The sequence below is a fragment of the Sturnus vulgaris genome, chromosome 5 (assembly GCF_052056855.1).
Source record: "Sturnus vulgaris isolate bStuVul1 chromosome 5, bStuVul1.hap1, whole genome shotgun sequence".
In the NCBI taxonomy this organism is placed as follows: Eukaryota; Metazoa; Chordata; class Aves; order Passeriformes; family Sturnidae; genus Sturnus; species Sturnus vulgaris.
In genome coordinates, this window is record NC_142247.1 from 60,968,550 (window position 1) to 60,984,894 (window position 16,345).

Sequence of the window (16,345 nt, forward strand, 5' to 3'; positions counted from 1 at the left end):
CTCAACCATGTACCACAGGCTTGGTAATTCAGAGTAACACATCAAGTCCTACATGGGCGACTATTACATAGAATTTTAAAATGTTCCTTTAACACAAAACTCCAACAGATTACTAAAGTATATAATAATAACAATGTTTTTGAAAAAGAATGGTGAAGCTGGCTCCTAAATTTAATGCCTGAGAATTGAAAAAGTATTTGACTTTAAGCGTGAAGTACCCTAGATTCTGCGTCGTCCTCTTCCTCATCAGGATTGTAAGCTTCTGCACACACTGAAATAAAAGAAAAAGTATAATCTTAATTCAAATTACAGTAGTGTTTCATGAGATTTACAGAACAGAAAATGAATCGTGTGGCACAGCAATAATACAGTAATGTAACACATTCGTACTGCTGAGAGGGTCCCGAGCAACTCCAAACTGCAGATGAAATAAAGCTACACTTGTATCATTTTTGGATATGCTTGCCCTCTTTTGAAAGACTGCTAATACACTTACCAATTTCTCACCTAACTTGTTCTAAATATCTCACCGTTTGGTTTTTTTGATGTCTAAATTTATTCTTTCTCTTATAATTTAAGGTATCCATACAGGATGCAGAGATCAGATCATACCCTTCATCTGTGTAGGTTCAAGGTGGTTTAGGGTGTGTTTCTTCAGATGGTTGGTTGGTTGGCTCAAGGTGCTTTGTTGGTTTTTTTCATATACTTCAAAATTCTTTGTTCCTACCTACCCTTTACTTTCATGGCTGAATAATTCTGGTTATTACTTTTTTTCCTTACAAGGCCTGTTTTTCAGCTCTCTATTGCCATTCTCTGAACTCCCTCTAATTAGCTATATCTTTATTGAAATATGATCTTCAAAACTGGTCCAGTATTTGAACTGAGCAGAGTACTGAATACATTAGATGAATGACTCCATACATTTTACAGGCTATATGTCTTTTTCATCCATCCATGCCTTCATTACAATACCTTGAATATGTCTATTCATGTAATATTTATGACATATAAAATTTTCAAAACCGACTGCTTAACTGCACGCTGTCCTGTGCCTTACTATGGCTGTTCTGCCCAAGTATAATACCATACCCTTACACCCACTAAGTATTACTTTATTTTCAAAGCCATTTCAAGATCATTTTCAATTCTAATCCTGTTCTCTGTCATCCTTCCAATTCATTCTCAACTTCGTGAGAACTGCAAATTCAGTAAGTATATTCTCTAAAACATAATCCAGATTATTGTTGAAAAAACATATTAGTATCTAAAATAAACTTTTCTGGAATACACATGAGTGAAACAGCAGTAGCTGCTTGGGGTCTACCTTATCTAACCAGTTGTGCAACTATATTCCATGCAACTTACATATAAATACTGTTTGATGTTCCCTGGCCTGTTTATAAGGGACTCATGTAAGACAGCATTCACAAGTTTCTTAAAATGAAAATGTAGGGCATCTGCTCCTTTTCTTTTATGCACGAATTTTAATCTCTTTTTACAGGGTATTAGATAGTTCCAACAAATCCATGCTGATTGCTGTTTGTTACTTTCCTCTAGGTATTTACAAAATGAATATTTGTCTGTAATTTTTCTAGAAACAAAAATGGTGTGCAAATCTGTGACAGGACTCTTCCATCCATAGCTCCCACCTCCTTTTAAGGATGTGTTTTTCTATTTTTCTGGAATTTTTTTCACACTCATTTTTCTTCCTCAGATTCCCAATGGTAACTGCTAACAGGGCTGAGACTAATTTAGAAAATTCTTCCAGTTTCCAAGTATAGCAAATCTGAGGCACAGCTAACCTGGGAACACCTAACACATTAAGTACTGTCTTATTTGTCCTTTCTCTGTTCCAGGCTGTTTTCCATATACTCAAAATAACACTGGTGAAGACCAATGTGCTTCTGTTAATCAGTAAAGCAACACTTTCCTGGAACATGCTCTTACCAAAAATATACTTCCAGAAACATTTCTGTTACTCCTCATGTACTTATTGTACACAATCTTTTCTTGTACACGGTTTTTGGTCTTAGCTTCTTTGATGTTTTTTTTTGACTTTTTTTTCTCCGCATTTTTGCTATTCTTTTGTATTTGTTCGAAATAATCCAAACTAGTTTTAATTTTGTACATGGTTCCTTCTTGTGCTTGACATAAATGAGCTGCTTATATTTTAGACAGATTTATTTTACTATGCTTTTTATCCTTCTCCTGTGCTGTCTCAATTCACATTTTTTCTCTTTATAATTTTTCTTTGGGGAACAAACAGTCTTTTCTCTGGACTCCTTTATAAAGAGGTTATGCCCACTGTCTTCTCACATCCCTTGGAAACCTGTTGTTCTAATTCTTTTACCTCTTTCCCTTCCTGAAATCTGCAAGTCCTGTCATTGCAGGGTAATTCTCACTCAACCTGCCTTTTCTCTCCCAATTCTTTAACAGTTTCTCCCTTAGAGTTGGTATGAAATATAATAACTCTCCTTTAGCTTAGTTTTCCCACTATCTCAAAATTTGGTCATAAGTACCTTGCAAATTATATTGGTATTCTCCTTCATTGATTTCCAGCAGGTGGCTGTTTATTAAAATCACTCATTTTCACCATTGCCTATGCCCTGGCAATAAAAATCTCCACCTACCTGAACTGTCTGGTGGTCTATGCAATGCCTGCATAACAATGGAGCCCATGAGCTTTTTCCTATTATCATTATTACTCATAGAGCATCTATATGTCCAAATCCCTCTACAGCTGGGTCACAGCACAAATATCTGAACCAAAATATACAACAGCCTCTTCCTCCTCCCTGTCCTGCCACCACATCTTTGCTATGCCAGTTCGGTCACAGTGCTGCTCATGGATTAAGATTTGCTGACCTCTTGTTTATTCCCCATACCTCCTATGTTATTATACAAACAACTTATGAACTAGTAACCAGGTAGACCCATCAACCTCTTCATTACCACATCCAATTAAAAAGATTTCATGGTAAAGTATATCATTGCACATATTAAGCAGAGTCCCAAAGGAAGTCTTAGTCCCCACTGTTTCAGGCACTCAGCTAAAATGTCAATTTTATAAAACTTGGCATCTTCAAAAATCTAAAGAAATTTGACACAAATCCCTTTGGAACTGAGTGAGATTCCTATCCAGTTTACTGGAAACTGGATTTGGTCCCAAATAATTACAAATGCCCACAAAAGGAAGTCTGCAATCTCTTGAACAACTATAATATTTTAACTCTACATAAACAAAATGTTCCTAATTACTGTTTAATGGTACTACAGTTACTACAGTCTTGTCAGAAATAAACTTCAAGGGATTTTATTTAAAGAGCAACAATAATAAGATGCCAAGTAAGCACCACATAAGCCATCATAATGTAAATCACTATTTTGTTTCAGCTGTGCCCCAGTGCACGTATATGTAGGTGGGAGCCAACAATCTGTGTTACAGTACAGTGTGCTGCTGGGTATATGGAGAGTGTGTTTCAACCTGAGGTACAGGTACATCCTGCCTTTACCTCTATATCAAAAGAGTTAAAACAAATCAGGAATTTAATGTAACAGCTTGGATACTGCTATGACAGCACTGACAAGGCTAGGTCTCAGAGAGCCTAGCTGAACATTTAAAAGTCTTCCAGAACACACAAAAGAAACTGAATTTTTCTCATCCATGCCCATCCTGAATCACCTTATCAGTCCTTTTCAAGTAGCAGGATCAGTCCAGAAAGAGAGTGTGCTCCTGAGGTATTTATTCTGGGTCAGCTTGTGTCTGTGCACAACATCACTCTTCTCTGCTAGAAACGCCTTTCAGTCAGTCTCAGTAGCGACTTTCAGCAGGTTCCTTCATTAAATATTTCTTGTTTATCAGTGGTTATAGACAATATATTTAAGAACTGCAATTTCTCCTGACTAGTGCCCATGGGCCCAAATTCTAAAAGGATTTATTCTTATCATCCATGATGCGAAACTTACTCTTCTGGTTACAAATCTGTACTTATTTTGCCTTCATTTGGGTCACAAAGAAAATGCCAATGCTGTGAATCTGCTGTTTTAAATATGGAATTTCCTTTCCTTTATTCTTATTTCAGTAACACATTTCTAAGTGCATACCACTAGATGTCTCATGGAAAAACCTGATACATTTTATTTTGGTTCTGAAAATACCATTTCTGACATTACTATGGTTCACTGAATTTTATTACATGAATGCTGGGGTTTGGCACATGAGGATCCCACCATCTAAAACTAAGATGATTTTTACACAGACATCCATCACTTGCACAAGTCATCCGGATTCCAGTTACAGCCAATGGAGAGGAACAGGCACTTTTACAAAGTGATTCTTCTGACCTGTATTACATGCCCAGAATAAAATGAGATTAATTAAAAGGCAGTTTATTGGTTGAGACAAATCCTATCTCTTTTGAGACGAGTCCTAGTAGTTACAACAAGCTGCAAGACTGGTTTGCTCCACTTCTCCATTTAGTATGTATTTCCTGGAAAACAAAAGAATTCATCATCTGATGATGATGACAGGCTGCTCATGCAATAGCACACCTCTATTTGTTTTGTGTACTCCAAGGAGACAGTCTGTGGTCCCCATCTCTTTTGCCTAAGGCACTATGACCAATGACTGGCACCCCAGACATTAATTATTCTGAATGACTGCACACTGCTGGTGTGCAATAATCTGCAATAATCACAGTGTTCAATATTTTATTTTTTTACCTCTCTAGCTAATTCCATATCCCAACAGTACTCCTCAGTACATGCTACTTTGCCATGCTCAGATGCTCTGTTTTGCTATGTGCCACTGCTGAATGCAATATTCATATTGTCCAAAAAGCAGTCCTACTACTATTCTTAGGGACATATTTCAATCCATACATAATTATGGTATTAAAAAATAGTGATACAAACACTGTACATATTTCTCCACTGGTTCCTAAGCTCAATCAAGTGAAACTAATTTTTTGTTTCAATTTTTCCAGCTGAGGGTTATGTTTCATATATAGTTCCCCAAGATGGACACAAATACCAACAAACCCAAATACATCAACACAGAGTATTTGTAGGAAAAATGAACTGTAAAAAGACAGTGTATTAGGAAAATACAGAAATACACATGCACTAAAATCTGTGCACTACTTTAGACAGATTGGTTTGTCAGCAAGACAGATATAAACTTTGATTATTTGGAGTGATGAGTTAGAAATTAAGTAAATTTTCTAGTTTTCACCTGGTAAATATACTTCATATTCAAATCAGCAGTACAGTCACTTCAGCCATGAATGAATTCTAAAATTAAAATTAACATACGGTTGGCAATTGTAAGATCAGAAAACATGTTAATCATGCTCTCTCATTCCCTTGACACATCAGGAAATAAAGCTATCAATAAAGAAATCAGTGAAAATCCATATATAATCACTGAATAATGTATTTTACTCAAAACATGGCAGGAAAACCAATCAATATATCTGTACTCTTCCAATACTACAGAACCTCCAAGTCATAAATTGTATTAGAAAGAATTTTTCAAGAGAAGAAGAGTTGTGAAAATATTTTTTCATCCCATTCAAATCAAGACTAGAGTTTTGCCAGCATGACTATCAGGCTGAAGCATGAAAACAGACCATCTCCAGCATGTCATACACCCCTATAAACATCCCTATCTATGGCAGCTATGCCCATTGCCTCATTCAGTAAAATCATCACTTCTCCAGCTTCACTGTATGACAATTGCTAAGGTGACCTAATGACAGTGTGAGATTTTTCCTGTTTTGTCAGGATTTACTTCTCTGGAATGACAAATATGGTACACACACTCCTTGCAGAGCAGGTGGTAATTCTAAACTAGACTAGACAAACACTACTGGACCTCCAAAGTTTCTGACATGGAAATCTATTTTCTGACATCTGTTCCTACCACTACAGGAAGAATGAGAAAGACAGCCCTGCACCCCAAAACTCCAATTCCATAAGTAGTTTTTATTCAAACAAAAGCAACCCTTTGGGGGTGGTAGCAGTGAGAAATAACCAGTCGTGGTCTCAGACATTTACAATTATCAAGTACCACATTATTTCTGCCTTCCTGGTTTTGACTGGAAAGACCTTCCACATGGAAGACACAATTGAAGAGCTGTAAGAAAACATAAGGACTGAAGAACAGCCCAGAGAAAGGTTGCTGAACTCTCTCATCTATCTGAGTGTGAAATGAAATGAGACAGATAAAATGTATCTGATTTCCACGTATGATATAAGGCAATACCAACTGGCTCTGCTGCTGAGACCCACCATTTGTGCCAATCCCTGGAACTATTTCAAGAAGTTTAGATTACTTTGAATATAAACTAATTTGGAATGAAGTGTGATTGCCGGGGCTATCACTTCCCATGATACTGTCAAAAAGAAGTCTGTGAAGTGCCTACTCCTGAGGGGGTCACTAAGCTGAAACTTTATCTAGGCATAATTAGGTGAATACACAGAATGCCTGATACCTTGCAATTCTGTGTTATTACTCTTTTAGGCATAGAACATTCACATTAGAGATGCTATCCAAACTGGAATAAAAGTGTGCATACTCAGCAAAACCAGTCTGGCAATCAGAGAGACATGCATATTGTAGAGATTTCCTCACATGCAACAAAGCAAAAATAAAGACATTTCCCCTCCAATCCACAGGACTTAGGGGATAATGACTTTTGAACAGTCAACTACCTAGCACAAATAACTAAGTGCTCAGAATGTCAGCATAAAAATATGAAGCTGGATAAAATCCAGGCAGCTCGTTTCTTCTTAATTATCAGGAAGGTGGTCTTCAGTTCATTAGGCAGGAACTGACTGAATCAGAGTGTTGGGAGCACTGCCAAGACAGTCTGTCTCAGGATCAGCTGCTCATGAAGGACAGTTACCTCCTCTTGCTGTCAGTGCTCACACTGCAATTCTCCAAACACTGCCTTCATAGTCACAGTCACCTACCAAATACTAGGGTTGTGCTCAGCTACACAGCTCAATGGCAAACCCTTCATTTTGCCAGAGCTGGAAGACCTTGCTCAGCCTGCACTACATGCTTGCAAGAAATCAGAGTCACACAATCAACTTTTCTACAGCATTTTCTCTTGGCCATCTGCTACCAGTGCTATTTCTAATGTGCTGAACTACAAGCTATTTCCTCAAGCATTTCTGAAAAACATGAAGTGTCTAATATAACATGCAGCATCTTGAATGAGGTCCATGCCAATAATGAGTCATAAAACCTCCCAAGGATTCTCTTTAAAAGTCCACATGGGGTTTATTCATATTTCAAAATTTCTAGCAATGAAGCAGAAGATTAATCAAGATTCTACTGATCACTATGAAAGCCCATTTGAAGAAACATGATAATCTCCCAGAAGACATTTTTGCATAACTTTATCCCAGTTGAGTTATTCATGTGTGGACACCTTTGCACAGGTATAATATTATCTAGTATGTAAAAGTGATAATTGTGATGCATTAGACCTAGTACCTTCCTCTGCTTCAAAGCACTCTGGATCACAGCTAGCAGACTCATTGCTGGGTCAAAATGCACACTACTCCTTGAAGTCAGAGGGGTTTGAATCACTAAGCAGGCTCTTTCACAGAAACTATCTATTCAAACTTCAGCACAAGGAGCTGAAAGAATTTCCTATTTTAAAATAGGGCACCAGAAAGGAGTTTTAACAGAATTTCCCTAAGGACTTCCACAGTACTTAGTCCATTTCTAGTCCTATTTTAGTTCTTTTAATAATTGTGCAATTTATCATGATGGAGCTAAAAAAAGCAAACTACCCCAGCAGGCTTCTGGCTTATGGTAGGAGACAGTTTTGTTTGGTGTCTCAGGAAATGCTTGGTTTCATCTGTCTGGCTAGTAAAAAACAGCACAAACACACATCAGTGTCCAGAACACTGCAGGTAGTTATTAACCAATAAGAATCATCTCAAAAGTAGGATGTACTTCCACTAGAAGAGTTTGCCAGTGCACTATACCATGCACTGTAGTACTTACTCCATCAGTTTTCCCACTATAGCATAAGGAGTAGCACAACATATAGCAGCATACTGTGCTCTGATGTTGACTTGTATAACCTTCTGTTCCCATTCTCATACAAATCCAGCAGTTCAGGGTGGTACAGTGTGTTTTTTGGGATATATATAATATATGCATAAATATGGGACGAAGTCTGAACAGGCACAGAGCTCTCTGCATACATTTCAACTTTATATTTGCTAATAGTACAGAATAGAAACAGAACTGCACCCAGCTCTTCCTGCCATATTTAGTATTTCATATCAAACTGTACAGTGATGTGATTACATAATACCTCAATCAGAGATATTTTTTCTTATTGAGGAGTCAGCATTAAAATTATATCAGAGAGACTAAATTATTTTCCCACTAGAAAAGTAATCTCTTACATACAATGTGAGCAAATATAAATTGCAGGTGTTAAAAAAACACATTCTGAACAATGCAACGTAATCTTTACCCATTTTGTTAGCCCAATTTAAAGAGGGTTAAAAACAAAAACTGTCTGGGACAGTGGTAGTGCCTCTCAGATAACGTATTTAAGAAGGGAGAAGAATCTGCTATGTAGACAGCAGCTGGAAGACAGGAGTGAAAATACATGAGAAAATCTGTGTTAAGAACCTGCAAGAACTTACAAAGACTAATGACACAAGAAGGTGGTGGTTGTTCTATGAAACCACATATTTATGGCTATTTTATGTGCTAGTGTTTAAAGACTATAATAAGATCTTGATAGCTCTAGAAAACATGTTGTGAGGGGAAGAAAATGGTTAGGAGTGACAAAGAAAATAATCACTGATGACTGGACACTTCAGATATTAAAAGATTCAAGAAGGCAGAAAAATATTATATTGAAGGGAGACAACAGAAGGTGACCTCCAAGACTCATGTAAAGAGTGGCTGTAGGGAGAGTAGAGACAAAGCCAAAAGTATTGACTCTGACAAGCTTGTCTCAGTGTCCTGCCAGGAGATTAAACTGATTTGACCAAGACAAGGTGAAAAACTTGCCAATAGTAGGTATTACAGTATGACAGTATGGTATATAGCACAATCTACCATCCAGCAAAATGGAGAAGGTACACATAATTCCAAATCTGGAACATGCCTATGAACCTTTGGAATGATGTCTAAGTTATAAATTCAAGAATTCTTCAGAGGCACTTGTCAAAGCCTGTGATCCCACATACAGTGAAGGTTCAGTCTGGGCAGCTAAGAGAGTGCAAAATTCAATCTCAGGCTTCACAGAAAACCCTGCAGCCATATGGGATTCAAAACAGCAAGCTGAGAACAGGCACCTAAAAAAGAGGTGGAATAATGCATTTGAAAGAATGGTTGCTATAGCAAAGTTACCTTTGGTTTTCACCCTATGGGACCAAGGAAAGGAAGCTTAAACCCACCTTTCCCATTTTCCAGAAGTGCCCTACATTCTACATTCCAAAGTACTCTGTAATGAGATGCTCCTCATTCCTCCTGGGCCCACACTGCAAGGCGAAATAAAATGGGAGAATAAGCTAACAGCTTTAGCATGCTGATTTTAGGTATGTTGGCTATGTTGGCTTTGGTTGAATGGGTAAGTCTTGCTCACATAATCCTCTATAAGAAATATGATAAACCAAACTTACTAAACAGGTTCCAGATATAACAGGAAGACAGGTAGACAAAAAACATCAGGGAAAATATTTCTGCCAAGTTTTGGAATGGTTGATTTTGAACATCTGTTTTCTCAAAAATTCCAAAAAATAAATTCAAGACTTTTTGCTGACAGAATTTTTTTCAAAAAGCCAAAGGAAGTTCAGAAGACAAATCAAAACTATGAAATAATATATATCTGCTGGTTTACTTTGTCGTAGTCAAAATATAAAGTGCTGTAATGAAATAATACTGGTGACTATACACCAAGGTAAAATAGCAATCAGTACATGCTCACCTGCATCTGTAATGGTGCAGACAATTGTAACAAGCCAAAAGATGGGATACAAATATTATCATTCCAAGAATGGGGACAATAATCACCCTGAAAACACAGATTACAACACTTATATTGTAATAATAGAAGTTGTCTGTAACTGCATGACCACTCAGAACAAAAAAAAGGCATTGAGGGCTCACAGAACTAATCTTTTTCTAAGAAGAAAAAAACCCCAAGCCTCCGCTCATTCAGCTAACAGCTTGTCACTACTTGAAACTAATATTTCTCAGAAAGTCCTTAGTCAATGGTAAATGCAGACAGTGCACTCTGAGGACTTTAAAAAAAAAAGGCATTTTTTAATTTTCAGCTTTCTAAACACTCTCCAGCCCTCCAATACATACACATTTGGGACCATTATGAACTAAATACTACTGTATTCAAGACTAAATGAGTAAACACAAGCACAACTATCTTTTTCCTGCATATTGTAAAATCAGTTTTGTTTCTTCTATGAATCTTGCAGAATTCCAGTGCTGTTTCAATCCTTCTTGTTTTACACTGTTGTAAGAGGATGCAGAATGGCTGGATGAGGTGTCATCAGTACACATAGGATGCTTCAAGGTGTATTACTCTTTTATGCTGGTCACCATCACTTAACTCCATTTCTCTGTATTTACTTAAAACCACTCTGCACTTGAAGAAAATATGAACCCCAGGAAACTAACGTGTGTGTGTGTGCAGGAGGAGTTCAACGATGAACACTTGACAATACGACCTCAGAAACATCAGACTGACAAAACAGCTGGTCTGGACTTCCCAGTCTAATCCACACCAAAATGACTGTGATGACAAAAGCATCCTTCTCCACCTGCAGCTGATCAAGAAAGACTGAGCTTTTTCCCATAAAAAAGAAAATTGCATGAATGGCCTCCTGACTGGTGCAACAAATTCTTAATAATTACATGACATTATTTGCAAAAAGCTGAGCACATCTTCACAAATACTTTGCTGCTGTATTCCAATGCCTGTTCCAGTATTCTCCATTTTCTAGAGACTTCCTTGTCTTACACAAACCTCAACTCCCAGTCTCTTGCCTTAATACACAGGATCTCCACTGGGACCAGCTCTTGCATTCCCCTACACAACCACGACCTCACATCATTTCAGTGGAAAATTAAACTGTAAGACAACAGGAAAAGGCTCATGAGCGCAAATACACCAAATTTCTCAGCAACTGAATCCATATCAGAAAACCTCTGAAAAAAGTGTGCTTGCCATTTTGAAAACTAAACATAAAATATGTGTTTCTAACTCAGTTTCCTCTTGAAACTGTGCTGTGCATGCAAAAGAGTTCCATACTTTCAGGAAAACAATATATTCTTACTGAATGGAAGGGAGGAAATATCTTTATTTCTATTTTCACTTCATGAGAGAAGAGATAATACCATATTTCCTCTCTGTAAGCTACAATTCCTTTAAATTTGAAAGGGCAAAATACTGAAGATCCTCACCTGCACCAAACACTTCACATTTACTGAAACCAATTTTCTAAGAAATCCTGTGTTCCGGGTAAGTACTTTTCACAAAAGCTCCTAGAATTACAGCACAAATTAAAGAGTCAACATCTCACTTTGCCAGGTGATAGAATTCAGGCTTATAGTTCTTTTCTCCCAGGAAATGAAGTACCTACAGCTGCTTTTCAGCAACAACTCTCTTAATTATTAAAGAATAAATGAACCTTTAGTGTAAGACAGAGTGGCATCTAGCTTCTTCAGCCAAAACAATTATTTGTAACAGAATGTTCTTTTAGAGATCAGACTTAGAGGGAATAATGAAGGCCATGGAGAAAGATGAAGGAACCCCGAGGAAATTGTATTCTTTTATAAACACCCCATGTGTAAGCAGCACTGTTAAAGAACTTCTTGATTTAATTTGTATACAGCTCCCTCGAGACTCTAGCAATTTCAGGTTTAATGATGAAATAATCATTCAGTGTAAAAGTTACCAAGATAACAGCACAGCTAGGAGATAACAAAAATATTCTGGCTGAATGAACCACACTGAGTTGAATGAATCAGACTGCTGAGGTACCCACTGCTGCTATGCTAAATAAAGCCATTCTAATTATAAAGAAATATAAAACAATAAAAAGCAATAAAAATTGAAAACTACAAGTGTTGAAAATAAACAGTGCCACGCTTGGAATACTGTGACAAATGAATTTGGAGGTACTATACTTAGTGTAAACACTTAGAAATCAGTGTGGGCTTTTTATACTCTCAGGGGCCTTTCAGCGGACCAGCCTGTAAAGCACAGGGTAAGTTATTCACAACTAGCTGAAGCTCTCAGAGTTACACAGTACACACAAGCCAGTGTAAGGGTCATTCAAGTCTGGTGAACATTTTCCGTCTCAGACATGCACAAAGAGAAATCAGTAACATAAAGAAACTGAAAAATCTGCATAATAATGGGATATACCGAAGAATGATCACCAAAATGCAGAAAAGCTCCAGGAGCTGTAAAGAGCCAGATGCATAAAAGACAAAAATGCTATTGATTGTAGCTCTGAGCACACTCTTGGTGTTTATATCCCAATGCCCCCAATATTAGAAGGACCAGAGTTTATTACTGTTTTATGGTACTTCTATGTAGCTCATTTGAAACTATTTTCACAGAAACAGTGAGGTTAGAAAAGACCTCTGAAATAATCAAGTCCAATCTCTGACTGGTCACCACCTTGTCAACTAGACCATGGCATTAAGTTCCATATTCACTCTTTTCTTGAACACCTCCAGAGATGGTGACTCCACCACGTCCCTGAGCAGTCTATTCCAGTGTTTAATAACCCATGCTGTGAAGAAATCCCTCCTGATGTCCAAACGAAACCTCTGCTGGCACAGCCTGAGGCTGTGTCCTCTTGTCTTGTTGCCAGCTGCCTGGGAGAAGAGGCTGATCCCATCCTGGCCACAGCCTCCTCTCAGGCAGTTGTAGAGACCATTGAGGTCCCTCTGAGCCTCCTTTTCTCCAGGGTGGACACCCCCAGCTCCTCCCTCATCAGACCTGTGCTCCAGACCCCTGCCCAGCTCTGTTGTCCTTCTCTGGACTTGCTCCAGCACCTGGAGTGGAGAGGGGCTCAAAACGGAAAGCTGACATATACTTAATATCTTGGTGCAGATTTGGTAAGCTGGTGCTACAAAGTGTCAACACAGAAGCTTCATCCATATCACGAGACTTGGAGCCCCATGGGTTCCACTGGTCTCATCTTAATCATGACAAGTCTGGAAAAAAGACACTTCCTTGAGGAGTCATCTTAGGAACAGCATCAGTTTTGTCCTAGAGGTGCACAGAGTGGTGCTTGCCCCTGGCAGTGCCAAGAGAATCACTGAAACCTCAGACACCTGAACCAGGTGAGGCCTTGGTGGCTTTCTCCACTCCTGTGCAACAAGGGCACCTGATCCCTCCCCTTGCTGAATTAAAGAGAACAGCAAACAGAGCATTCATCAGGAATGCACGACTTTCTAAGCAATAAAAACAGTTCTAGCATGGATCAAAGATGGAATTTAAACTTCTCAAGTTTCACAGCAATAGACATAAATTATAAAGACATTACTACTTTAAAGAAAAATAGCAGGATCCACTCCACCATGCATAAGAAAATCTACCTAAGCAGAAGGTGGTTCATCTCTGCCCTCTGGGCTTGTTACAGCTTGTGCTGTAACCCACTCCTTCCTCCAAGGATGTGGGAGGGTCAGGTGTCAAGTCCCTAAAGGTATGTCAAGGGAAAATAATGTGTGATCTGCAGTAAGGAGGAGGATGTATAGAGATACTGTCAATAGTCACATAGAGTATCATCCACAGAAAAACACAATAATTTATTGATGATAACAAAACTATCTAAAATAGTTATGAATTCCTACCATAACACACTTGGTATGAAACAGGTTTTCCTATTTTCTTTTATTCTTTTTCAAGAACAATTCAAAATAAAGTGTTTCTTTTTGTGCTGTCACCACTGAAAACCTAAGAAAAGGCTCAGTGTAAGAGGGAAGATAAAAAAAATCAGTGAAGTGCTGATGAAATTTTAAGAACTTCCTCATCATATAAACCCATTCATAACTTCTCGGCAAAATACACTCACCTTTGAAAATTAAATTTTTTTTAAAGATTAGTCAAACCTTCATTTAAAAAAATATAAATATTGCCACAAGTTTCAGTGGGCATGACAGAAGGCCTCCAGAATATTTTTAAGCCCTCACAAAGTCAAATGTTTTTAACATAATATACCCATAAGGGTGAAGCATGGTAATGACTATGTGACTCCATAAGAATTAGAGACACCACGTAAAAGCATGTATGGGTAGCCTGTGGGACACAGAGAAGGGCAGATACACCAGAGGTAAAGACTTTGCTCCCTCATGCTGGTGCATCTATTCCCCCTAGTATCTCTGTTAGAAGGTAAAGAGATACAACAGAAGGTCCCAGTACATGTCTGAGTCTGCACCAACTAAAGGATCAATGACTCAACTGGAAAACCGAATAGTAAGTCTTCATTGGACACAATCCTCCCCAAAAATAAGAGGACAACATGAAGTCATGCCACTCCCAGTTCATTTTGTGCAGAACGCAAAATAAAAACGTAGGTTAAAACCCTCCAAAAGTTGTGATGCTAAACATTTGGTTGTTAGCAAAGGTGTACATCCCTGATGGCTGGTAACAAATTGCTTCCATTTATCCAGCCAGTCCAGGGTTACATTATTCCTTTCCATTAAGCCACTTATGCTCTGCCCACCTTCATCAATATGCAATTTCACAACCCAATCATTAAAGTGTGTGGATTTCACCTCAGGAAGGAAGGATAGTGGTAGTTTTAACTTTGCAGTCATGAAATCAACACCAGGAAGAAAAAATAGAGAAGTTTCATTAAAAAGAAGTATTCATCAAAAATGGCAGCATGGGGAAGAAAATACAGAGTTCCTGCTGGCACCACTCATATGATAAATGCACTAAGGAACCCAGTTGTTGGATGTGATTGCCACCAGTCTATAAATAGAGACAATTCCAATTGCTCATATAAATAATACCTTTGCAAATGATCCCTCAGTCATGTTGTGTTTTGATTTAAGAGCCCCGCATAAGAAGTGTGAAATGAACAGAAATCCCCCTGAAATTTGCTTCCTCTCTTGCACAATACAACTACTTGCTACCTCAACCTCCACCCAACTGAGCATCTCCTTTCTCATTCAAATTGATGGGACATATTTAGTGCTTATAAAAAATAAGGCCTAGTCCTGAATACAAAGGTCTAAATATTCATGATAGAAAAGGTAACTCATGATCAGTCAATTTAACTATCGGTGTACAGGGTTTTTTCCTACTTAATAATTCAACCTTCATGCAAAGCTTTTAATGATAAATTTTAAAGGTCTTTTGTGGCATATACAGTTCTTAAACTAAAAGTCATCCAACATTGAAACAGATTTTGCTTTAGCTTTGAAAATGTCACAGATATTGAAAAAACATCCTCCAACTCCTAATAAGAATAACATTCTGGTCAGAGGTGAACCACAAAATAGTACATCCTAAGAATTATTTGCCAGAAATATATGGAAATATATGGATATGCCAGAATTATGGGTATTATTGGCATTTTTCAGTAATCAAAATTATATAAGTCCAGTTACCTAAAGAATCACAGAATCATTAAGGTTGGAAAAGACTTCTGAGATCATTAAGTCTAACCTTTGACCTAATACCACCATACCCCCTAAATATATCAGAGTGTCCCACATCAATTCATTCTTTGAACACTTACAGGGACAGGGACTCCATCACATCCCTAGGCAGCTGTTGCAATGCTTCACCAGTCTTTAGGTGAATAATTCTTTCCCATATCCAATGTATAACTGCCCTAGTGCAACTGAAGGTCATTTCCCCTTGTCACTTTTTACCTGGGAGAAGACACTGATCCCCACCTGGCCACAGCCTCCTTTCAGGCAGCTCTAGAACCAATAAGGTCTGTCCTGAGCCTCTTTTTCTCCAGGCTGAACACCCCCAGCTCCCTCAGCTGCTCCTCCCTCATAGGACTTGTGCTCCAGACCCTTCCCCAGCTGGGTTCCCCTTCTCTAGACTTGCTCTAGCACATCCATCACTTTCTTGTAGTGTGGGCCCCAAAACTGCACACTAGTGTGCCCTTGCCAGTGCCAAGTATAGGAGAAGAGAGTTTTTTAATAGAATAAAATCATTCCATAGCTTGATAAACTTTACTTTTTTTTTTTTTTGTGAAAGGTAAAGTTGGCATAATCTTAATAAATTTCCAATTCATACCAAGCATTTTGAGCACGTGTCAGTGCACTACATCACAATTTCAATTGGTTTTCCCCTCAACTTGATCA

The 16,345-nt window shown here is 38.1% G+C and overlaps 1 protein-coding gene across 1 annotated transcript in view; it reads right to left on the bottom strand.

The window, feature by feature from the left end:
• Positions 1 to 16,345, bottom strand: part of PRKAR2B (protein kinase cAMP-dependent type II regulatory subunit beta) — a 75,597-nt gene that overhangs the window by 20,059 nt on the left and 39,193 nt on the right. The window contains exon 3 of the mRNA XM_014869000.2: positions 219 to 271. Within this exon, the coding sequence (XP_014724486.1) occupies positions 219 to 271 (53 nt within the window). The remainder of the gene's footprint in view (positions 1 to 218; positions 272 to 16,345) is intronic.